Source organism: Netta rufina (genome assembly GCF_964035555.1).
Source record: "Netta rufina genome assembly, chromosome: 6".
Classification (NCBI taxonomy): domain Eukaryota; kingdom Metazoa; phylum Chordata; class Aves; order Anseriformes; family Anatidae; genus Netta; species Netta rufina.
This window is the reverse complement of record NC_140129.1, coordinates 38,770,020-38,794,973: the sequence shown is the minus strand read 5'-3', so window position 1 is coordinate 38,794,973 and position 24,954 is coordinate 38,770,020. Positions and strand designations below refer to the sequence as shown.

Sequence of the window (24,954 nt, the reverse complement as noted above, 5' to 3'; positions counted from 1 at the left end):
CTGGCATTTAATACACAGCCTGGCCATTTAATACCCAGCGGGGTTTTTTTTTTTTCCCAAGCATCTGTCCCTCATGAAGCCGAAGGATTGGCTGTAACTTTGGTGGATTTGGAGCTCTAATATTCTTAAGTTAAAAGGAAAATAACACTAATTACAGGGCTGGAAGGCAGGGCTCTCCATCCCACATTCTCAGAGAGAAAATCTCCTTTGGTCTGCTGAGGGGTGACTGACTTGGGGAATTTTCTTCTGGCCGCCCCACACGGCTTGCACGTCGCTGTCACGTTACCAAATCCTGCACAATTCTTGCATTTTGTAAGCATTTTGGTGCTCTATCTGAACGGCACAGCGCGTTGCTTCTCCTCATGATTTCTCCCCACAGTGGTTATTAAACTTGACCTGGGAGAATGTGGGACTGCCTCCCCTTGTCTTTACTTGGAAGCAGTTAATTGATTAGCTGTCAATTAGCATCAAAGGATGGTCTCCATTGTACTCGACCCTTCCACCGCATTTGCAGGATGGTGAGAAGAAAGGGAACACATGAACAAAGCTCTGTGTTGTTTCTGCTATGCATAAATACTGCTAACGGAGCTTATTAAATCTCACTCGAGGTTTTACTGGCTTCTTGATTCATAAATTAATAAAAATTACTCGACATGAACAAGAACAGCTTTTGAGGATTCAGCACATGAAGGTTGGTAACTCCGCATCTGTGGCCGTGAGGCAGCCCTAGGGAAAGGTGAAGTTCAAATACCGCGTGCATTCAGAAAGGAAAGAGAAGAACCTGGGCTGGGGGCTTTCTCTGTGGGCTATGACAGCCTCAGTCCAGAAGGGAATTTCTCATCACCAGGAACCTGTGCTCCAGGTTTATAACATCACGAAGCCAATCTTTATGCACCCCGTGCTGACCGCAGATGCTCTGCTGCAGTGGGATGTCATTTCTGAGCTCTCCGTGCTGCGCACCAAGGAACGCTTGCACTGGCTTTTAGACTGCTTTAACATCAGAAAAAAAACATAGGACATAAAAACTTAAATATGTTTTCCAGATGATTTAACGAGTAAGTAAAAAAGCGGTAAAAACCTCTACAGATCCTAAATGGTGTACGACTGAGACTCCAAGCAGAATGGCTGTGCATGTAGCGTACCCTCCACGCAACGTGGGGCTGCCACGGGCCAGAGGCTCTGGGAGGCCTTCGGAAGAGATGCTGCATACTGATGTGCAAGTTTTATGCTCTCGTGTAGTCTGAGGTTGAGCACGTAACCGAAAGTACGTAAGGAATTGTAAAATGCTCTCCAAAGATGTCTGCTCTGGGAGGTTTTTAAGTCTGGTTGCTGCTTTCCCTAAGGCAAAATAAACCATCTTCTCATTTTACAGGAGCTCATCTATAATGTGCTGCATTCAGAAATAAACAGATGCTTTAAGGAAATAACACCATAAACAACAAGGAGTTGGTTTTGCTTCTAAATTTTCAATTCAATTTGCACTTCCGATGACATGACAGTCACCATCACTCGGCTAACAACACCAGTTATTACTCTGTCCCTCCTGTCAGACCATCTAGAGATGCTCCTAACTGTGACAAGCAGCGACTATTTCAGTGAAGCCGCTATTTAGGGTCTATCTGAGGCTGAACATTTAACCCAAAACTTTCAATTCCTTACCAAAAAGAGCCAGGCTAAGAAAACTCAGTAGTTTTACCCACATTAGAAGCACTCTGGGGTTAGCAAAAGGCACAGCCCTGACACACGGACGATGCCTGCTCCTGCCAGCTCGCCCCGTGCCCGTGAACCCTGGAGGCTGCTGCTTTGGGCAGGGCTGCAAATGAAGCCCAGTTCGGTCCTGCTGCTCCCAACTGGGTAGGAGAGAGGACATCTGCCTCTCATTGCGCTGCCCAGCAGCTCGCCATCTGTAAGAAAGAGGCTCGGTTGCAAGCTCATGGGTTCGAACTTTGCTTTTTCTTTTTTTTTTTTTTTTATATAATTTATGTAGAAAATGCATTGCTTCAGTGTATTTCAAAGCGTTGACTGTGTGCGTTTCTAGGATGAATCTTCTCTAATTTAAGAACGCAGTGCGTTGTAGATTAAAACTAACAAAAGGCAGACCAAATTCTGCCCTCAACTGCCTCGGTGAAGTTCTTTGAGAGAACTACGGGTATTAATTTCATTTTATGCATCCAGACAAGTGAACAAAAACCATTTGTCCACTCCCGTGACTCAAAGAACTACCACACTTACCGGGAAGACTGTGTTTTGACCGAGCAGGAGGAGCAGAGATCACCTCTGGAGTGCATCAACTCCTCATAAATTTGTCAGATTAGGACAACAGATTAGATTTGCACCTACACACACATAATCACCAGCAGCCCTTGTCGATCTAGGTACAAAGATTTCTTACAAGGTAGTGCCTTTTGCTGCTGTCGCCCCGGCCCCCAGCATGGCCAGGCAGCAAAACTTTAAACAAAGTGTAAGCCCAACTCCTATCCCCCCCCAAGATGCCTTTGTATCACTCTGGGAGTGGGAGAGCCTTTAATGTCACAGGAATCAGGCCCCACGACCGTAATGAAAAGCATCTTTCAGAAACATCAGCGGCATTCAAATTAAAAGCAATGCCCAGCAGATGTTACAAACAAGCCACACATCTCAGACGGCAAAAACCATCGGAGCAGGGGAGTGACACGCGCTTCAAGGGATCTCCCTGTTTACACAAGGAGTGCTGGCATACACACAGCCTCCGGGCAATCCGAACAACAAAAAAATCCCAAGCAAAGCTCACTCGTGTGTCAGGGCACCTGTACAGCATGAGAGGTCGGTGAGCAGAAGGCACAGCCACAGCGGTGAGGAGCGCATGGGGGTCTCTGTCCCAGCTCCTGATGCTCTGCACTAAACAATATTAAGTTAAATAAATGGCACCAAGCCCTCTCCTTCCTGCAGATGGGATGCTGTGGGGGAAACCCTCAAAAACCACAAGGTTTTGACCCCGGTGGTGCAGTCCCAGCAAGAAGAGACAGAGAGATCTGGGGGCTGAGCACCTCGTGCCTCACTACATCCCGTCCCTGCACGCAGAGGGCATTCCTCTGACTCACAGGACGTGTGTGCTGGCTCATGGCAGTCCTACGAGGCTTTATCTCGCCCTCCCACCCCCAGCGCCACCAGGCACGGGAGGGCACGGGTGGCTGAGAAGCGAAGCCCAAGCCCGCAGGACACGGAGCCCACAGCCCTCCGGGTGACCTCCTCCTCCCCGGCGAGGGAGCAGGCCACCTCGTAAAAAGGAACGGGCTCTCTTTCATTTCTTACGAGCTGCAGCACTTGGTGACATTTTCCAGAGACCGGAATACAACATAAAAAAAAAAAAAAAAAAAAAAGAAAAAAATGGCACCACAGTTACCTGAGATCTGCAAGACTTTATACTGAGCAAAGAGGAGCTATGAGGTGGGTGTGTGCCTCCCAGGCCACCACACGCTCCCAAAAGCCCTCTTTTAAACCTTTCCCGTCAGGATGAATTTGTGTTAAACGTTGTCAAATTGCCCTCCTGCTGCTCAGCAGCCCCGCAGGCAGGATCCCTGCCCCCAGCTCGCCCACTGCCCAGGCCCTACGAACACAAACACTTCTCAGCCGCGCTCCCTCACACAGGGCGCTCGCTCACGGCACGTTGGTATTCCTTCAGCCACATTCCCTCCCACAAAGCCAGAAATGCCTTCGAGATAATTCGGGGGAGACTGCTAAGGCAGTTCCTTAGAGTCTGAAGCGCCCCGTTGATGTGACAGCTCGTCCTGCAGTGCTGTGAGGAGCCCTCCATGTTCCCAACAGCCGTGCTCGAGGTGCCAGCGCGCGGCCTGGCTCCTCCTGACTCCTCCGTGCACTCGTGGCAGTACTAAAATCCACTTCAGGATCCCACACGGGTAGTGAATAACGCTTGATAACGCTTGCAGCCCTCCGAGGTCTCTCCTGCCCCTTATGCAGGCAGGTGGGCAGGCACAAAGGCCGCCTCAGCAGGCGACGGACAGCAAAGGCACTGCCTGGTGCCTGAAGATGCCACATGGCTGAAGGCCTGGAGACGAGGCAGACATGAAGACCTCCAGATCTGTGCTTCCAGAAGCCTCAGGGCTGCCTGGCAGCACTGTGGCAGAAGAGCCACACGAGCACCAAGCCACGTTCTCCGCCACGCGCAGCCTCTGAGACATCCCCGCCGAGGGACCCGCGCAGACACATCCGAGGATGGAGCCTGGCCAGGAAAATCCATAAATCTACTGATCTGCTCTGTTTGAACCACCGCCTAAATCCTCAGTATTACGCCGCACCAGCATCCAGCTCCCGTGAGGAAAGGCAGCGTTGCACACCGAATATTGCGAGCGAGGGATTAAGGAAAGTAGCAGGCTCTCCCAACTGCACGAGGGGGAGGCAGCCCGCAGCCAGGCCCCGGGCACCTCGAGCAGCAGCAGCAACTTGTAAAGCAAAATTAGGCCACTACTAAAAGCTGGAGACTGCAGCTTCTACAGAGATGTGCCCGTGGAGGCAACACGACGCAGCACAAGGTCAACCAGACGAACAGCCCGGCAGGATAAGGGCGGCCATGCTCAAGGCCTTACCCGGTGTTTTGGCTACCCCGATTTCCATGTCAGCAGAAGACGCCCTGCTTTGCAGCACTATCTCTGTGAGAAAAGCTCTGGCTGCAGTAAACAGGCCCCGAACGCCTTGCGAGATGCCAGCCCTGCTGGGACGAGCGGCCTGCAGCACACAGTGAGGGCACTGCTGGGGCAGGGCTGCCTCGGGACGGGGCTTTCCTCCGAGCAATTCCTCAGCTGAGCATTCCTGAAAATGGAATAAATCTAAAGAGGGATTTTTGTCAGTGCTCAGAGGGGAAGGTTTTCTGTTTTGCCTCTATTTTCTGAGGCGCATGTTTCGGCACAGCAGCAGAAACTGGGGGAACATACCCACACAAGCCTGTAGGATAATCTTAGCAGTATTACACCGGGTTTCTGGCTCCATGCAGACACCTCCGCGTGCTTATTTATGTGTACTCCCTGCGTGGTTTCAACACAAGAGCCGTGTTTTGTACCAGAAACACGAGGAATACTCTGCCTCCGTGGGTTACCACACCTCAAGGATCCTGGAGCCCCTGAGAGCAACCTGGTTTTAATGGAGAATTAATTCACTGAACACCTTGCAGGCACATCAGGGTAATTTTCTCTCCACTGGCTAAACAGAACAGCGAATTCACCTTTGACAAAGATCCTCCTTCAGAAACAAACGTTAGCAAAAACAAATAAACAGCTTTGAGCTTTCTAAGTACAAGTCCTTTTCTTCCCCAGCTGTACATCTTCTTGCCTCTTCGAGCTGTGCAAGTCCCGTGCCAGCGACGAACTTCACGCTTGACCAGCCTTTGGCTCCCTCCTGTTTGTGGCTATCTGAGCTGCTCATCTTAACAGAAAACGCGGCGTGCTCTCCATCCACCGACTGCCAGCTGTAATCGGGGCCGCATCTGAGGATGCAGGAGCAGTATCAGCATGTGAAAACTGCGAGCTGGTTTTCCTGCCCTGCTCCGTGAACAACAAAGTCATTTGCATCACCCTTGCTGACCAAGGATCCTGCCGCTGCTGAGCACAAAAGGACGCGGCTCACGTAAATTCTTGCACAAGTCCTGTTATATTTTAATTGAAGCACTTCACCTGCTGCCAAAATCCTCCTCAGGACAGAGGAAGTCCACCTGCCCACCGGGCTGAGCAGCAGGCTGGGGTTAGAGGTGCACACAGCTGTGTTTCGGGCAGGATTTCTGCTGGTCCCGCAGCAAGCAGTGGCAGGACAGCCGCCACTCATCCAACAGCAGAGAAATCACCCTTGAATACCTATTCCAGGCATTACAGTTTCTCATATAAAAGTGCATTTTCAAAACCAAAAGAAAAGCACTTTCCCCCAGTGTTTCGAGTACGCCGTTCATGCACTCAGCCATCTCCAGATTAAAGAAGAGATTTGTCTTTCTTCTACTGATAGAAAACGCAGAACTAATTCCCAAGGCAAGATGATTCCTTAGACCCTCACGACCTCCTTTCATCTTCCTTTTCTTTCCTTTACCAAGACCCAGCACAGCTTTGATAGTGCCTCTGCTCGGTGCTGCCCCAGCGAGCTGCCTGGAGGTGAACGTACCTCCTCCTCACACCCTAATCCAAACCCACAGCTCAGCCAGTTCTGAAATACGGCTTGTTGGCATCAAAAAAGCACGTTTCACTTCATACACACGCACATACACACAGAGGGACCAAAACCGACACCTCACCTGCAGAATACAGCGGAAAATGAAGAATGGGAGCAGGAGGTGAGAAGCAAACAAAACCTCGGGAGATGATAAAAGGAGACTTGTAAATACATCAAAGAGAAAAGATGCCCTAAAATGCCAGAAAATAAACAAACTAAAGCGCTGCTCTTCGACTTCTGGGTAGCTGAGGGAGACAAATGAAAGGCTTTAAAGGGAAGCTCATATGGGTCTGCAAAGGTGACTTCAAAGAGCCAAATGCCAGCTGCCAGGTCCCAAATCACCACGCTAGCTGGAGAGGCACAGCGGGCTTCCCAATGTGTCCAACACATGTTCACGGGGGGAGGCAGCGAGGATTTCCATTTCATTTTCCCGCTGGTTACAGCAAGCGCTGAGCAGTTGGGAGACATTTACTTCTAATCTCTCTCCTGCTGCTCAGTTTTGGAGGCTCGTGGCAATTCCAGCTTTATTTTTCAAGAAGATGACGACGATAACTCTCACCCCGTGTCTTCCCACTGCGGCACAGCAAGGCTTGGAGAAAGAGCCACAGGTGAAAAACGCTGGAAAGCACAGAGCTCGTGTTTTATTTAACAAAAAGAACGACGTGCATTTACCGTACTTGGATATTCGTTTAGGTGATCAAGAGAACAGGCGTTTGTACTTGAAGCTCGGAAGGGAGCAGAGCTGCGTTTCCCCAGCTCCACGCCCCCCTGCCGCGCGCGGGGAGAGGCTCAGTGCAGGGATGTGACAACCCCCAGACCAGTTCACTGCAAGGCGACGCGATTTTTAGAGAAACCAGATTTGCGACAGCTCCTCGGAGTGATCCATAAACTAGATGTGATCACAGAGGGATTGACATTATTACCAAATTCTTCCCGGCCTAACCCGCAGCTCGTGTTATGAACCATCATTACGCCACACTTGCTCCCTCAGCCTCCCTGAAGAGCTTTGGTAGCTGTGCCATCGAGCAGCACCTCGTGCAAACGCACCGACAGACAAATCTCCCTCCGTTTGTAGGGGATGCCATGCCCCACAATGCTCAATATAGGACGGACTGGGGATGCCTGCTTTAGGGCCAGCTCCCCTCTGAAGCTCACGCTGTTCCAGATGCCCCCTGGCCACCACATCCCGTTTCGGTGCCCGGTGTCCTGCCTGGCTCCGAGGGTGCAACGCGGCTACCGACAGGGCAGCGCTGGGTTATAGTGGCTGAGCACAGACAAACAGCGGGGATCTACCGAACCAGCACGAGGCTGCAGCTCCGCAGAGGCTCCCGTACACACACACAGCATCAAAGCTCCCTCTGGGCCACACTGCGAGTTCAATATTTGTGATAGCAGCTCGTTTCGTCTCCTGCGTTTGCAAGGCTCGCAGAGCCGGGCAGAAAGCCCTTTGAAGCACTCCCAAACGCACTAAATTATTGGGAATGTTTGTCCGAAAAGCGCTCAGCACGCTCCACGGGGCCATCCCCATCCCTGCCAGGCCTCTGAGGAGGGAGGCAGGACGGCAGGAGTAGGAGAGGGACGTGCCAGAACATCGGATGGGTGAACAACCAGAATTTCTGGATTCAACCATTTGCTTCTTCGCGTTAATTACTGGCTTCTGAAAGGCTTCAGAAACGTTGCCAATTTGTGCAACCCTCTATTCTTCGCTTTTGGCCTCCACTATACAGTCATTTTGGAGACAAACAAGGAACAGATGTACAATCTATATTCTCCCCAAGTCCTTTTATAGTAAAATGACTTCTGGCCAGATAATGTGTATTTAAAAAGAAGAAAAAAAAAAAAAGGAAAACAACAACAACAATTCCTGTGCTTTCAGATATCTCCCACAACACCCAAACACGCCCCAGAAGGACTGAGACTTCTTCCCAGCCTCCTGGAGGCCTCAACCATCTCCCCGTGGGACCGATTTGCGGCCAAAGCAGAGCACTGCGTTGAGTCCCACCACCTCCACGACAGCCTGGCGGCGGTGGCTGGGGCATCCTCCTATGAATGCTTCCAAAAAAAAAAAGCAGAAAAGCACAGCAGAAAGGTGTCCAAGAGCACAGCCATCGGTGACGGTGCTCCCAGCTGAATCCCAGCCCCAGTTGGCACCGGGCAGCCCTGGTAGATGGACGGGCAGCTGGCGGGGTGCTGGTAAGGGTGTCCCCGCGTGCCTCGCCGTGCTCCAGCTGCAGGACGGCCGGGCAGGCGCTGTGCCAGCCCTGCAGTCACCCCGGAGAGCTGCAGGGCAGAGTCCTGGGGGTCCACGCTCCTCTGAAGGCCATTCAGCGCCGACACAATGCGGCTATTGTGCTGCCTTCTGAATATCCTCCCCAAATATATGTTTAAAGATGCAGGGCTACAGAAGACAAGCACTTGTTTTGTCAGAGATCCCACGGCAGATTGAAAACCAACACGCAGCTAATTTCTCCAGCATGTTAGTTACGACAGAGCGCGGGCGAGCTATACATTATCCAAGCCTTTATGCAAGGAAGCGGCGGGGCAAGGCAGGAAGGCGCTATTTTAGGAGGAGACGGTGCCTGGGACAAATTAATGCTTGCCTTCTCCAACACACCACGCGTTCTGCTGTGCATCTAGAGCTATAGCACTAGAAAGCCGATGAACGAGGCCGAAACAACCGGGGCGAGGGAAACCAGGCTCAGTTAAAGCAGGGCAGCCCGTCACGTAGCTGCCTGCACACCCCGGAGTTAAAACCTTGCTCGTTTTGCCATGCTGACCCCTCAGAATTGAAATGAGCAGGGCCTGAGATTGGGAAATGCCTTTTTTTTTTCCAGCAGCAGCAGCTGAAGGTGTTTCTAGCGGAGAACAGGCTGAGGTGATGCTGGAGCTCTGAAGCGCTCGAGGCTCGGGCTGGATTTCTTTCTAGCACGATTATAAATCACGTTGAAGGAGCTGGTGTCACTCGTTTCCCATCCCAAATTCCCAGATGGCCTCTCCCAAACAAACAAAGAGGAAAACAAACAATAATTCATCTCGGCTTGTCTAAAACGTGGCCACACATCACTCGCTGCAGCAGCCTTCCCCCAGCGACAGCAGCTGCCTCGCAGCCCCGGCCGGGATGCGCCTTTCTCCCTCTTCCTCTCAGGAAGCAGGACGTGTGCTTTGGCTTCCCAGCTGGTTTTGAGGCTCAGTCCTTACCCACCAAAGCAAATGACCTTCACCTCCGGCCCCGTTCCTTACTCCCCACAAGGAACCAGCGAGCAGTCGCCCCGCTTGCTGCTCCCCCCCTCGGCTCCCTGCACCAGCGAGCGCCGCGGTCCCCGCCATAATGCGCTCCATTCACACGCCTGAGACAGCCCAGATGCTTAAAAATAAACTGCTGCTGAAGAGCGTGGCTGAATTAGCATGTTTTGCATAATTAATTTCATTGTGCTGTGGAGAGCCCTTCAGCTCGTGCTGAGCGCGGGGTCGGGCCGGCAGCTGGGGCGCGGGCAGCGCTGGGTGCCAGCACCCCACCGGGCTGCCACCACGCCGGCTTCGCGGGAAGCCCACCTTGAAAAAGCACAGCAAAGGCCCTGCCGTGTGTTAAATCGCTTCAGATTTGCTGTTCCTGTGATTTAAGAGCGTTGTTTGGGAGCTCCCATTCAGCAACTTGATCTCAAAGCGGCTGCTCCAAGCACAGCACCACCACACGCCGCAGCACGGCAAGAAAGAAAAGCAAAACTGAAATCAATTGTGGGGACCTTCCCATTTCTCAAAAGGAGCAAACAATAGGCTGGATTCATTCTTGTTTCTCTGAGCTGGGTGCAACAGCACTGAGAAATGGGCAGAAACGCTGACAGCCCAAGATTAAAAATGTATTTGGGGGAACTTTGCTTTGGGGGAATTTTGCGTCCGGTAACACTCCAATGAGCAAACAAAGGATCAGAAAGTGAAGGTCAAAACTTGGTTTCACTTTAGGATGCACTCGAGGCTACAAATAACAATGGGGAAAAAAAAAAAAGGAAAAAAAAAGCAATTCCTGGAGGGTCACTCACCCCCTCGGAGTAAGAGCTGGCTGACTCAGACGACAGATTTACGCCACCTTCCTGGGAAAAGTATTTTATTCAGCAGGTGGAAGCCTGGAAGGGGGAGCAGAGGACAGGCAGGACGTGGCACTGACATCCCACTGCAGCCCTGCACGAGGGCACCGGGGCTGCCCCAGCACCAGGAACACGCTGCCCTCCTGCTGAACAGCCACACGGGCAAACAGCAGGGCTGGCAGGCAGCGTGCATATCTCCAGGCAGCTGGTTTGCTTTACGGAGGAGCTGGGCTCTTTACAAAGTTTCTTGAATAATTTACAACCTTTGTCAAAAATCCTGGAGAAACGAGAGGTTCCACCAGCTCTGAACTGGCTGGGGTTATTCTGAACAAATACGTGGGGGAAATCTGGCGTTTGCCTTGGTGATTTTGCTGGATTTGCTGCTCAGGAATGTTTCTGTAGGCTTTAATTCTGTTTACTCAGCACGGAAAGGTAAAGCATCCTGAAGGGTAAAAAAGCATCCCGAAGGGTAAAGGACACCTGAAACACAGCGACAAGGGCAGCACGTGGTTCTCACCTGGTGCCGTTCTCCTCCTGGAGGTGACGGACCCGCTGTTATCCATCCCTCCTGCCCACCCCGCTCCGTCCCCGCGCGCTGCAGTCACCACCAAGTGACACACGCAGCCTGACAGAATGGGTTCAGAGCTCCGGCACAGCAGCCCAACAAATTCAGGCGATTATTTTACAGGGAAATTCGGCACACACAAAACCATACACACGTGCATCCGCTCTCGAAGCCTCGCAGGTTCCCAAGCGCTGAACTGATTTCAGGAATGCTGAACGCCCACTGGGCTGCCCTCGTGGCTCCGACGCCCAACAGAAACAAACCACCCAGCTCTACTCTACACAAATATTCCCCTGCGATACCTGGGCAGAACAGCTTGGAAATGCCGTTTACGAGGCAGCCTGACAGATGTTGTACCGTGCAGCAGTTGTCTGCTCCGTGAATTGAACCCGTCACAAACAGCTATTTTTAAACGTGACTTATTCGGTCGTTTCTTCGGGGAAAAGGTATCACTGCTCGAAGCGTTTAAATGAGATCCCGAGGAAGGAGCCCAGAGGCAGGGATCTGTCAGACAGAAGGCAACACATCAGGGCTCTCCAATTTCTGAAATTTCAGTAAACTCCTTTTCCCGAATGCTGCTCCTAAAGCTAATTTAGCGCCTCTCAGCTTCCACTCCATGGCTTTCAGATCCCATAAAACCAAGGCAAACTTCACCCGATGCAGGAGTAGGGCATCTCAATTGAAATTCATCCCCGGAGAGTTATGCTAAATTTGGGAACCACACCAAGGACGCCGGTGCCCCGCCAGCCCCATCCAAATGGCAGGACCCAAAGAGCACCTTGCAGACCCCCCCTGCAACAAGGCCGCGTCCCTTTCCATGATCTGCAGCCCCTAAGCTGTACACATTACCAAACAATGCACGCTGCATCTGATAGAGGATTAGGAAAAAGAATGGAAAACAGCTGGGAACCGTTACAGGCTCTCACCCCCAGCTCACGAATTCCTCAGCAATAGACACCGCGCTGCTCCCTCGCCCCGCGTGGAAAACGATGCTCGGCCCAAATCCCTGGTGAAGGAGGGGAATTAGAAGAGGTGCCGAGCAGCAGAGCCCCGTCAGCGGGGACTTTCCAGGCTGGTCCCATCTCCCCGGAGGCAGAGCAGAGCAGAAAGCAGCCCCATGCCCTCGCTCCGTGCCCCCAGCCCCTCCAACCACCCCTCCGTCCCGCGGGAGCGGGCACAGCGAGCTCTGTGAAACCGACCAGCTCTCGGTGGGGGTAAGAGGATATTTCCTGCTAACCTCCCCGCAGATATGTAATCCGGCAGTCACATTATGTCAATCACAGCTCATTAGGCAACGATTTGCCCTGCCAGCTCCGTCCCGGCCGCTTCCTCCCAACCACGTGTCGTTTGCAAACACGCAGCCCCGCTAGGGGTTCGGAGGAGACCACCCTGCTGCCGGAGCTGCTGCTGCTGCGACGGGGAGCCTGGCTCCTGCCCCTGTGCCTCCCAGCTCACCACATCACCCAGCGTGTCTACAGACACGTAGGGCACCCAAACATGCTGAACAACGGCTTCCCAGTCGATAAATTAGGGCTGGAGACCAGCATTTGGGATTTATGTGCACATATCCTGTGTGTCTGTAGGAGAAAGATGGGAGAAAACAAATCCGAGGCAGCTGAAGAGGAAGGTGGAGCACGGTGAGGGACTGACCCAGCCCACCCTCAGCAATGCCCGTGGCACTGTCACTGCTGAAGGAACACGTCAGCACCGTTAGATTTGAGAGCTTCGCTGACAAACGGTGACCCGGAGCGCTTCTCCCATCGCCTCCTGCAATTTAGGCGCCTCAAACCTCAAAGAGTGAGGCTAACCAAGGAGGCAATAAGATGAGTGCGTGTGATTGAAGCAGCCAAACTGCTACAGCAGCGACCTGCCACAAAACGACGGCTGCTAACGACCCAGCAGGCACAAGGCAGCGCACACGTGTACCATCCCCAGGCGCCCTGCTGCTCGTCCACCCGCCGCACAGACCACAGAGCTACTGGAGAAGATGAGGGCAGCATGTTCCAAGTGGAAAAAATAAGGCAGCAGTCAACGTTACAGCACTTATGGTAAAAATGTGACCATCCTGCACGCTCTCCATGGACATGCACGTGGCTCGGAGGGCAGCACCACGAGCGTGGCAAAGCAGGGACCTTCCCCTCACGGCCCCAGGGTTTATGCACAAACAGGGACAGCCAGCTCAGCGTGATGGTCGTGTACCTGCAGGCAGCTTCATCGGCGTCAAAAGTGGTCTTGGAAACCTCATTAGCAGTAATAAAATCAGCACTGCCAGCAAAGCCCTTCAGGATCCCATCGGTGCGCGAGGAATGGTTGTGCCAGGCTAAATTCTTAAACCAGAGTGCCGAGAAGGTGAGCTCCAGTCCCGGGAAGTTCAGCATCTCTTTCTTCATACTCATCTCCTGACTAATCCCCTCTCCCTACAGAAATCTCTGGTTTTCCCCAGTCTGCCATTCCTTTCTCATTAATCTCGGCTATTTCACGGCCTGCCCACTGCTGGGGTTTAACCAGCGCCACAGCCATCTCCCCCTCCGCGCTGCAGAGAAAACAAAATAATAACAGCCTTGGAGTTTATCCTTCCACAAACCGGTCAGATATTTCCTGGAAGCTGCAGCAAACCCCAGCCATCCCTCGCTGGTTTCGAGAGCAGGCTAAAGGCAGTTCTCAGCTTGCCGTGCCAGCAGCGGCCCTCCAGCCCCATCTTGCAGCTCCTCCTGCCAGGAGCCGAGCCGGGACCCGACAGAGCGATCCCACAGCGCCTGCAGTGCCATCACTGCCTCCAGCACAGCAGTGACCGCTCCTCCGAGCCCGAACTTGAGCCCAGCTCCTGCAAACAGATGCCACCCGCTCCTTGCGAGTGCTTCAAGAAACCACAAGCTCGGTGCTGCTGCCTCCCGTATTCCTGCTCCGTGTGTCTCTCCGGCACTCTGCTGCTTCTCCCTCGCACCATCCCGGTCGGCAGGTCCCCAATTTTTCCTCCTGCTGGCTGTGGATGAGGGTTAAGCCGGGCTCCCCGGGGCAGGACGCGCTGAAGCAGGGCTCGGGGGCTGCAGGCGCGGGGCGAGGGCAGGCGTTTTCCAGTAAACCTCGTCATCGCTCAGCACTTGGCTCGTCGGCGGGGGGTTCCCGGCTGAATAGGCTGATTCTTCCCTCAGACACCATAATCTAATTGGGTCTGAGCAGGACGAAACCCATGCACATAGCGGGGAGCGCCCACCCCGAGCAGCGGCACCGGGGGGCTGCGTGTCCCCGTGCCCATCTCAGGACCCTCTGGGGCAGCTTTTGCGGGGCGTGACGGGCTCGGGGGGTGCCACACACACACATTTACACCCCTTGTGCTGCCCAGCTCCTGCTTTCAAACCAAAAGCGAGTTAAGCCCCGGGTGCAGGGCCGTGGAGCTGGGTGCAGGGCGCCCTTTGTGCTCCCCAGGTGCAGCCTCAACCCGGGGGAACCCAAACCACAACCCAAACCCTCCATGTGGCTCACCACAACCCCGGGGGGGGGGGCTCCGGCACCCCCCCCTCGCTCCCCTCCCAGCCTCCCTGCCTCCCCCCTTCCCTTCCCTTCCCTTCCCTTCTTTCCCCTTCCCCTTCTCTCCCTCCCCGCCCCCGGCCGGCCGCGGGCAGACAATGGGGCTCACCAGCACGACGGCGAAGCGCTCCTCCAGCTCTCCGGGCTCGGGCATGGGCAGCTTGAGGGGCGCGCTGTGCGCCCGCAGCTCCGGCTGCTGCGCGTCCACGCTCCCCGCGTTGCCCATGGCGGCGGCGGCCCCGCCGGCCCCTCCGCGCTGCCTCCGCGCTCCGCCGCCGCCGCCGCCGCCGAGCCAGGCGGGCTGGGCGCCCCGCGGTCGCCCTCTAGCACCGCCGGCGGAACGCCATGGCTCGCCGCCCTCGTCCTCGCCCTCCCCCCGGGGCGGGCTCGCTCCTGCTCGGGCTCCGGCTCCTCCGGCCCCGGCTCCCCCGCATGCCGCCCCGCACACAGCCCCGCTCCCCGCTCCGCTCCGCCCCCGGCCCGCGGCGCGCTGGGACTCGTAGTCCCGCCGAGACCCCCTCAGCCCGCCCCGCCGCCCCCGGCGTCCATCTTACCTCACAAGGGCGGGCCCGCGGGGGTCGCCTCACGCGGCCGTGGGTTGGGGTGTCCTGACAGGAGTTGGGGTGTCCTGACAGGAATTGGGGCGCCCAGACATGGTTTGGGGTGCCCTGACAGGGGTTGGGGTGCCCTGACAGGAGTTGGGGTTCCCTGACAGGAGTTGGGGCGCCCAGACATGGTTTGGGGTGTCCTGACAGGAGTTGGGGTGCCCTGACAGGAGTTGGGGTGTCCTGACAGGAATTGGGGCGCCCAGACATGGTTTGGGGTGCCCTGACAGGAGATGGGGCGCCCAGCCGTGGTTTGGGGTGCCCCAAGAGGAGTTGAGGTGCCCTGACAGGAGTTGGGGCACCCAGCCGTGGTTTGGGGTGCCCAACCGTGGTTTGAGGTGCCCTGACAAGAGTTGGGGTGCCCTGACAGGAGTTGAGGCACCCAGACATGTTTTGGGGCACAGAGAAATGGTTTGGGGTGCCCTGACAGGGGTTGAGGTTCCCTGACAGGAGTTGGGGCACTCAGACATGGTTTGGGGCACCCAGACATGGTTTGAGGTGCCCAGAAATGGTTTGGAGCACCCAGAAGTGTTTTGGGGTGCTCTGACAGGGGTTGGGGCACCCAGACATGTTTTGGGACACCCAGACGTGGTTTGAGGTGCCTAGACATGGTTTGGGGTGCCCAGCCATGGTTTGGGGTGCCCTGACAGGACTTGGGGTGCCCAGACATAGCTTGGGGCACCCAGACATGGTTTGGGGTGTCCAGCCATGTTTTGGAGTGCCCTGACAGGACTTGGGGTGCCTAGACATGGTTTGGGGCACCCAGATGTGGTTTGGGGTGCCCAGAAATGGTTTGGGGTGCCCTGACAGGAGTTGGGGTGCCCTGACAGGAGCTGGGGTGAAGATGCCACCTGAGCCACGTTTGCTCAGAGCCACACAAGCTGTGTAAGCAATTTGCAGGGAGTCCTCCTGGGGCAGCCTTGCTTTCCAGCCCCGCAGACCGGGTTTGGGTTTTGTGAAGATGGGGTGTGAATAACTCCCAGAGCTCGAGGTGGCACTGCCTAAACAAACCCATAAACACCTCAGTGTTGCCTCAGCGTCACCCCACAGATTGCCCTTGTCCCCTATGCATCAAAGTCACCCTCTCGCCAGATGTTGTTGTCTGACTTTTTTACCATTTCCTGTCAACTCTGGACCAAAAAGATCACAATGGTCAAGCCCAGACCCCGTTAATGCTTGGAGCTTGCTCTCCGTGCATCCCGCGGCATTACAAGCGTCAGCCAAGCGGCAAGGAGCCTGCTATGGGTTAGGAGAACTCTGCATCTTGGCCAAGACAGCATTGACCCGTTTGGTGACCCCGCTGCATCGCACTGATGCTGTTTTATCCTCCACCTGAGGCCTGATTCCTTCCCTGCCACCCACCTGGCAATCCACACCCCTGTTTTATATTAGTGTGCGATTGCCCTTCCAAAAAGGAATGAATTTCACCGAGCCTCACCGTCACGAGGGCACGCTCGCTGCCTCCTGGCCCGTTCTCGCTTTAGCATTGCAGAGGGGTTTGCATCTGCACCCCTCTGGTGCACGGTGCCGTGCCAGCTCGCAATAACGAATAAAATTGCAAACATTGTTAAAGGCTCTCAGCCATTACGTGCGAAGTTCTGCATTTCTGCTGCCAGCTAGTTGAGGAAAGGCAGTGAATCTCCTCAATCACATTACGCAGGGATTCACCAGCGCTCTCACCTGGCAGGCAGCTGTAAACATACCGGTGTGCTCCGCAAAGGGGTTTGGCCAGATCCATCAATTTCTGCTGGGATATGGGATATTTTTGGCTTTGCCTGGTAGGAGTTGGTAACTATCCACGCAGAGATTCATCTGGGGGGAAAGAAAAGCAAGAAAACGTGCATGAATATTCAGCAAGAGGAGAGTGCGGCACCATTGGAAACGTTCTTGTCCAACAGACAAGAATTTATTAAAACTGTTAACACCCTAAAATGCTTACAGTATCCTTCATAAGATATTTTTTTAAATCTGTAGGCTGTCCTTTATTTAATTAAGCTTCTCAAGAGCCCTGTGAGATAAGGGAGCATCAGAGTACCGCAGAGGAGGGCTTGGGGTCAGGGTGCAGGGTGATGGTTGCAGCCACGGGTGCTGGGTTTGCCCAGCCGCGGACCTGCCCGTGCTGCAGAGCGCTCCCAGCTGCAAAGCAGGACCATGAGAACTTAGTTTTTGGAATTAGGGGAAATCATCTCAGCGTTATTTAGTCCCTCTGGATGAGGGAAGGCATTCGGGGGACCGGGAGCTGCTGCTAGCCATGCATACCTGGGGAAGGTGAGGGTAACGGCAGGTCCGACTGGATTCCTTGGCTGACGCGGAGGCAAGGAGCCAGGGGCTGTCCTGCAGCCAGCTCAGCTCCCACTCACGCTACAAGGCACGCTCGGTTCAAAACCAGACTGGCGAAATTTTTAATGAAAATCACCATCCATGCGCACGGCGACTGCCTACCGTGAACGCAGCGTGCACAAAGGGAAGGAGTCCTTTTAAGAGAACAAAATGAGTTTTGAACAATTTGCTGCAGTCCGTCGCTGGGGTGCCAACATTTGCAAGCATTAAAATCAGCGCGGCGGCGTTGCTGAATAAAAAGCTCTTTAGCTGGCTCACGCTTAAACTAAAGAAATTACTCTGGGATAAAAAATAATTAACAAGACCTCAGTTTTGCAGTTATTTATTTAAACCAGCTACACCATTTCTCGTTTCCAGAGCTCATCCCAGGCGTCTGAGCTGTTCAGGCAGGGTGATGCCAGCAGGGTGTCCCTGGCCGAGCCGGGGTTAATGGCCACACCAGCTCCGCAAGGGCTCCGAGCCGTAATCACATGTGGAATTTCACTGGGGAACGAGACAAATACTTCCCAGCCTTTACTGAAGCCATCCTATAGCTCTGTCACCAAGACCTCTGTGTCAAAACAAAGCTGGAAGTTTGGGTTCAAGCCTTTCTTAAATTCCTCTGAACCACTGGCCTAGGATCATTTTATGAAGCCTCGTTTTCCCCAGTGCTCAGCGTTTCCTGATAGATCCCGAGCTGACATTTCAGTGCAGTCCCAGACGATTTGATTTAGAGCTTTTGAAGCTGGCGGGTCAGTGTCAGGCTTTAATAAATAGCTGGGTACGAGCTGAGCAGTGGCAGAGGTGGTGTTCATTCATAATAAAGATGTGCTGCGAGCGTAAACCCCATCGTGAGCTGAGCCTGCACATAAGAAGAGATTATTGATGGCAGCACAGGAACAGCTGACCTTGCCTGGGAGACTACAGAGGACTTCTTCTATAATAAATGGGGAAAAAAAAAAAAAAAAAGGATTCTGAGAATAGCCTTTACAAGGAAAATCATCTTCTGCAGTGATACCCTGATGATAGGAGATCAGGGACTTGAGCGATAGCCTTTATCCGTGTGCACATCAGCTGTTGAAGAGGAGGAGGTTTCACTGGGGCTGCCGTGTTTTGCCCGGCACCACGTATCTGCTCATCTCCCTCACTGCCTGGTAGCCTTGTATTTATAGAGATTTCCTCCTGCTACCCGCAGCCTGCCTTATCCAGCCCCAGCAGCCTGCAGAAATAAGGTGTAAAATAATGGGCCGGCCCGTTGGGCTGAGCAGCATCGCAGGCTCTCTCTGCAGGGCGCATGTTTTGTTCGAAAATCAATTAATCACGAATCTCCAAGCCACCTGGAACCCAAAAAAGGCCGCAGTCACTCTGAAGGGCCAGGAATTGGGTTATTGGCTTTGACTCTGATTTCCTCCTCGCAGCTACGCCCTGCTGTAGCGGTGCTGACGGCCTTGGACTTGGGGAGATGAGAGGCAGTCCCGACGGCAGCGAGCTCCAGACACTGCATCCCCGCATCCATGGGCACGGGGACCTGCAGCCGCTCAGCCCAAGAGGATTTTGCATCTCTCTTCTTATCCTTTATTTATTTCTTAGAAATCTTCGGGCTCGCTCACCGAGGCCAGGCTGCGTGCGCGGCAGAGCCGGTGGGGACAGGGCGCTGAGAGCTCTCTCTAGAGCCCACAGAGTGCAACTCTCAGCAGGAATCTGAGCGCGTGCGTTCGCAGAGGAGTTGCAGTCATGGCAAACACCCCGACTGCTGCCTCTGCTGCTTTATTGAGCCCAATTTCTGCAGGTGAGGCAGCGCTGGTTCGGCACAGCCACGACTGCACACTGAGAACAAAGCTGCCGGGCGCTGCCGGCCGTGGGGATGCAGCCCGGGGTATTTTTGGGAAGCTCTCATCCTCCTGCTTCCCAAGGCAGCCAGTCTGAGCCGCCGGCCCACGGGCTGGGGAAAAACGTGGTTCTGGGAAGCAGCGTGAGCATTTGGTCCGTGGGATGGAGCGCGGAGAGCGTCTGCTGCGAGACCTGTCCCCGGGAGGTGTCCTGCCAAACGCGGGGTGCTCGCTCATCTGCCACCAGGATCCTGAGAAATGAAGGCGATTGATGGCGGAATTTTTCCACGCACGGGGTGCAGATTTGCAGGGTGTGCTCTCCCAGCCCCCCGCTGGCACACCACCCCCGCACCCTGCCTCCCCAGCCCCTCCTGCACCCACCGGGGGCTTCAGCATCACCCAAATGGGTTCAGAGCTCCCCGCACGCCCCCAGCCACGGGCAGGGGTCCCCAAACAGCCCCAGGAGCCCCGTGTGCAGCCCGCTGCCGTCCCACTCGCAGCAAATGTCCCACGAGCAGTGTCCCGTGGCGCGGCTGGGAGCCCGCTGGTGATTTACGGGCAGGAAGGCAGGCAGACAAAACCCAACTTCTGAGTTCCCAGAAAGGCAAAGAATTGCAAAGGCTCGGGAAAATGAGATAATGGAGCAGCAAAGAATGGGAGGGGATGAGTCAATAGTCAGCAGCGCTCGTATCTGGGCGTACAGCAGCACTTTCTGAACGCGGGAGCTGGAGGCAAGGCGAGATGTGTGTCTGTGCGCCCGCCTGGAGCTTTCAGCCCGTGGGACCCGCGGCTATCGAAGAAGCCCCAGAGCCATCATCAAACGGGGACGTTTCCCGACCTTGGCAGGTTGTTTGTATTAATTGCAAACATTCTCCTTCTCCCCTGCTCTGCCCAGAATGCCTGCCAGCGTGCGGGTCCCGGCACCGAGCTCCGGCAGCTCCGTGGCCTCGGTGGCAGTGGGACAATGGCAGCCTTGTGCCGGGCCGGCAGCGAGCTCGGTGCGCGGCCACCCCGCGCTCGGGCAGCAACGCCGCACAAGTTCCCATTGTTTTGCCCCCGGAGCCGCCTGACAAAAGAACTCCCGAGGACTGTTGGGCAAGAGGAATAAAATTAATCGCATTTTTTCGGCCGATGGGAGCCGTTTAGCGGCCTGGAAATGAGTTGCAGAAGTCAGGAGAAAAAGACGGATTTCGGCTTGCAGGGCTGATGAATAACATTTGTCTCCCGGCGAGCAGGGGACGGGGAGAGCTTGTGGAGTGCTGGGCTTGCTCGGTGTCTGCAGCACCTTGCCCAGGTCTTCTCCAAAACACTGCGCTGAGCTCCAGCAGCCGCGGTGGTGGAGCCCTGCTGGCTGCTGGCTGAGCGCTTGCCTTGCAAATCGCCCCGGCAGTCGCTCAGGAGGGCTCCGAGCAGTGCCCTGGCACCAACTGCAGCAGCGTTATCAGAAAGCCATCTATCAGGGCACCTCTCCGTGCCCCAGCGCTGTGCCGGTGCTGCCGACTCAGCTCCGCTTTGTTTTGCTAGCGGGAACAGAGGAGCTGCAGAGCGTGGCCGGGTGGGTGAGGACCTCGGCCTCGATGCCAAGCGGGCGCCTGGGATGAATGCAGGGAGCACAGCGCATTGTCTGCGGGCTGAAATGCCAGCTCTGTGCCACGTGGGGCTGCCGGCTCAGCAGGATAACCCCTTCGGTGCTGCGCCGGGGAAGAGGGGAAGGAAGGAAGGAAGAGGGGAAGGAGGGACCTCTCTGTTCCTCAACACATTTCCCAACGCATCCCCTAATGCAGAGGAGCCGCGGGTTCCTCGCGGTGTGGGTGTGATTAATGAGCTGCATCACGGGACACTTTGATCCGTCTCCTGTTTGCGAGGGATCGTCAAAAACAAGACGGGCTGCTGCCCTCGCTGCTTCTGTAATTTTGTTAATCGTGGAGAGCAGGGAGGCTTCTGCACACTCAGCACTTGCATGCATTAGAAAACATATTTGCAAAACACAACACCACTCGCTTTCATATTCTGAAGCCAGAGAGCACATCCTAGTTGGCAGAAAGCTCAAAGGAGCTTTATGAAGACCCAAAAAACCTCGCAGGAATTTAATTAAGCCCGAATGCTGCTAACGCTCACACGTAGCTGCTTGTGCGGTGTCATCTCACGGCGAAGCTGCCTCCCTGCTCGTGGCTCTGGGTTTCCCTACAAGCACTCGCCGTGCCCAGTGCCCACGCTGCCGATGTCCCCACTGCCACCCGCAGCTGGCACGGGGTCCCAAATGCCACCCAAACACCCGGTGCTGGGGCACTGCCGGGCCTTCACCTCACCTTTGGCCCCAGCCGCGCAGTTTTTGGGGTTTGAGCATCTTTGGAGGCGATTTAACATTCCAGCCAGCCCTGCCCAGCTCCCCCAGGGCCCGGCCCCGAGCACGCCCCAGCCCCGGCTGTGCCTGGAGCCGGCCCCGAGAAATTGGGGTGAGCCCCGGCAGCCGGCCGTGCCCGGGGAAGGGCAGGGAGAACGTTTATGGAACGGGAGGAAATGAGGGGAAACTTTAGGCTGGATTTAAAAATTAAAGTTTTTTAATTAGCGAATTCTTTAGCGAGGAAGAATTTACATTGGCTTGTACACGATGCCTCATTGCTTCAGGGATTTAAAACCAGACTGCTCTCCGCTCCAAAAAAGTGCTATAAGCAACAGCTCTTTGCTTATAATGAACTGGAAATACTGGCACGGCTCCATCCCCTTCAAATATTTTCCCTTGTATCTTCGGAGGTTAAAATAAATTATCCTGAGACGTACCAGATGTAGGAGGCGGTCGGTGACATTGCTCCGGCTCCCTGAGCCCGGCTCGCCTCCCTTGGCAGCACACAGGGGGCTCCGGTGGTCGTGGGGTGCCCCCGGGCTGTGGGACCCGCTGGGACCCGCGCCCTCCTGGAGCCTCCTCCACAATGGAAAAAAAAAGCCAATTCCCTCTGCTCCAGCACCAGAGAACCTGCAGCTTGGGGTAAATCCTGGAAAATGCACAGCTGGAATGAGCAACCTGTGCTGCTCGCTGCATGGGGGCTCATTTTGTCGGGCTCGCTCATTCGTCCCAGTCCCCATCTCGTGAACTCCCGAATCTCTCTCTGACACGGGGTTCTTTTGGTTTATTTTTTGCTGAGGAAGGGGAATGAGACCGGCAGTGCCCGCCGGCTGCGTTGTGTGCTGTGCCATCAGCTGATGGCCGAGCATACATTCAGCGTGTGACCGCGTCCGCCTGACACAGCGGCTGCGGGGCCGGCTGCTGTTTCCTCTCCTGTTCCGCATCCGTCCAGGCGGGTGCAGGAGCTCGGGAATAATTAAAAATGTTCGTTTGTGTGCTGGAAAGCACCGAGCCCCAGCAGGGTTCCTCGGGGTGAAACCCTCTGGGATTTGTGCGATGTGAAGGGGTGCAGCTCGAGGAGCCCCAGCACGCCGAACGCAAGCCCTTTGGCCTTTGGGGCTTGTCAGGGGAGGCAGCTGAAAGGCAAACAGCGCCGTGAAACAGCAGGTACAAGGAAATACAACTTCTCCTTGGAAAAAAATAATCTATTTCCGTTAATAGCAGCTCGATTCCAAGTGTACTGCAATAACCACGCATGAAAAAGCGCCTAAGTGCCTGCATGAGGCAACTTGAATGCTTAAGCTGCGTAACAAAAGCCAAAAAAAGTTTAACAGTAATGGATCAAAGTCTTTAAGCAGGGAGGGCACGTTGCATCTAAGTGGCATCAGGCTGCGCATAAAGGAGAAGTCACTCGTAAAAGCGCTCAGGCTTTTCCAGGCTTGTTTCAAGCAGAGGCTCCTTGCATGCAAGGGCACGAGGGACACGAGGTCTGCTCAGCTGCTGAGCAGAAAGCAGTAGGAATGCAGAAGGCGAGCACTCGAGAGCGTGCTGCTCTCCAGCCTCCCTCGGCACAAGCCTCACCTACCAGGAGAATCAGAAGGGCTGAGGGGGAGAGAGCCTTCGCGTGGACATCTTGAAATGCTTTAGCAGAATTATTTTCAGCATTTCTCTGCTTAATCGGTTTCTCTGTCTGCGCGACTCCTACACAGAGCACCAAGGGAGAGAGAGCATTAGAAAAAGAGCAAAAAATATTTCAGTAAACCACAAAAACTGGCAAGTCAACCAGGGGGCAGCTGGGGAAATACAGAGAGCCCAGTCAGCTACAAAACAAAGCCCAAAGTCTTAGCAAGTCACTTCTGGGCTTTTAGGCAGCAGGAGAAAGCTCCCTAAGTGCTCCCCACGTTCGTTAAAAGCAAACATTTTGGACAATATTAATTGTCCTTCAACACGTGTGTTATAAAAGCCAAGGCTTGAAATTAAATATTATGACAGCGCGCTGTTATAAAAGTGACGGGGGAAGCTGGGAGCGGGCCCCTTTGATGTGTGCCAGGGCAGCACCGAGCGAGGAGAAGCCGAGCCGTGGCTGATAGCAGGGCTGCAGGTGGGCACGGCCTGCTCGCTGCTGCCAGCTTTGGTCTGGAGAAATGGGTTTAGAAGTGACTTTTTTAGAGTTGTTTTTTTCTGCCCTCCTCTCTAGGGCTCCCTAGGAGTTCTTCTTCACGAACAGCTTGTTCCTGCAGGACTCAAATAATTGGCAGAGCCCCATTTTTTTTTCCTTTTCTCCTCCCATGTCTTGTTATTCCTGCGGATTTAATTATTTACCGAGGAACTTAGGTTGATTAGGAGCCATCGGGAAACGTCCTGTGGCTTTGGTTGTGCCCTCACCTGGAGCAGGAGCTCCGCAGGCGCTTCTGTTCCGTGCACGGCTGCTGGAAGCCGAGGGGCTGGGCACTGGGGGTCCTCCCCCTGAAATCCTTCCCCTCTGGAAGCCGGACAGCCCTCAGGTGCAGCGTCCCGCTGACAGAGACAACACTGCGCTGCTTCAAGGCCGATTTTCTGACTGAAACCCCGAGTTTCGGTCCAGTCACCGACCTGCAGGCGGAGGGGGAGGCGCTGCCCGGTGCTGCCCGGCCACGGAGCCTCCCCGCCTCGCCTCAGCGAGCTGCCGGCGCCCTCTGCAGCCTGCGGGCGGCCTGGCACGGCTCGGCACGGCTCGGTTACGGCTCGGTTAATGCTGGGTTAAGGCTCGGTTAAGGCTCGGCTGGGCTCTGCCAGCCCCGGGGCACCGTGTGTGTGCAACCCGCAGTGCCTGCAGCAGGCGCCGTTGGCACCCAGCGCGCTGAGGTGCAGGCGCCGCCTCCCTTCCTGAAGGAATATCGGCATGTTCTTCCAGTGAAACTCACTTTCTGGTGTATAATCTTTAATTATTCCCTCACAATTCCTTTACATTCCGATAGATAGCCTTAATTTTACCTCACGACCCCGTCGGGGGGGGTGCGCCCCTCACGGAGCACAACACCGGGGGGCTCTGAGGGACCTGAAGGACCTCAGAGACCGCCCGCCCGGACCACCCCAGACCCCATAGAGCCCCTTGAGCCCCTCAGCTTTGTGCTTTGGGATTTTATAAAGCTTTGGGCTTTTATCCTACAGCCGAGGGGTTAAATTAGGGCCCGGTATCCCTGCCCGGGGCGGGCAGCCAACATGGCGGCGGGGCAGCGCCCCCGCCCGGCCCCACACCGCCACAAGATGGCGCCCGCGCGTGACGCCCCACCACCAACAGGGGGCGTGGCCTAGCGGGTGAAGGGCGTGGTTAATGCAGATGAGGGGGGGCGTGGTTTGCAGAGAGGAGGCGCTGCTTATGGAGATGAGGGCGTGGCCTATGCATGAGGGGGCGTGCCCTCCGCACAGCACCGCCGCGAGGACCCCGTGCTCTCGGGCTGCCCCGGTGCGTGCCTGTCCGCCGCAGTCAGGCGCGGCGCGGGGCAGCCGCGGGGAC

At 55.1% G+C, this 24,954-nt stretch overlaps 1 protein-coding gene across 1 annotated transcript in view; it reads right to left on the bottom strand.

The window, feature by feature from the left end:
• Positions 1-14,739, bottom strand: part of FMNL2 (formin like 2) — a 104,755-nt gene extending 90,016 nt beyond the window's left edge. The window contains exon 1 of the mRNA XM_084289374.1: positions 14,471-14,739. Within this exon, the coding sequence (XP_084145500.1) occupies positions 14,471-14,587 (117 nt within the window). The 5' untranslated portion in view covers positions 14,588-14,739. The remainder of the gene's footprint in view (positions 1-14,470) is intronic.
• Between the last annotated feature and the right edge of the window lie 10,215 nt (positions 14,740-24,954).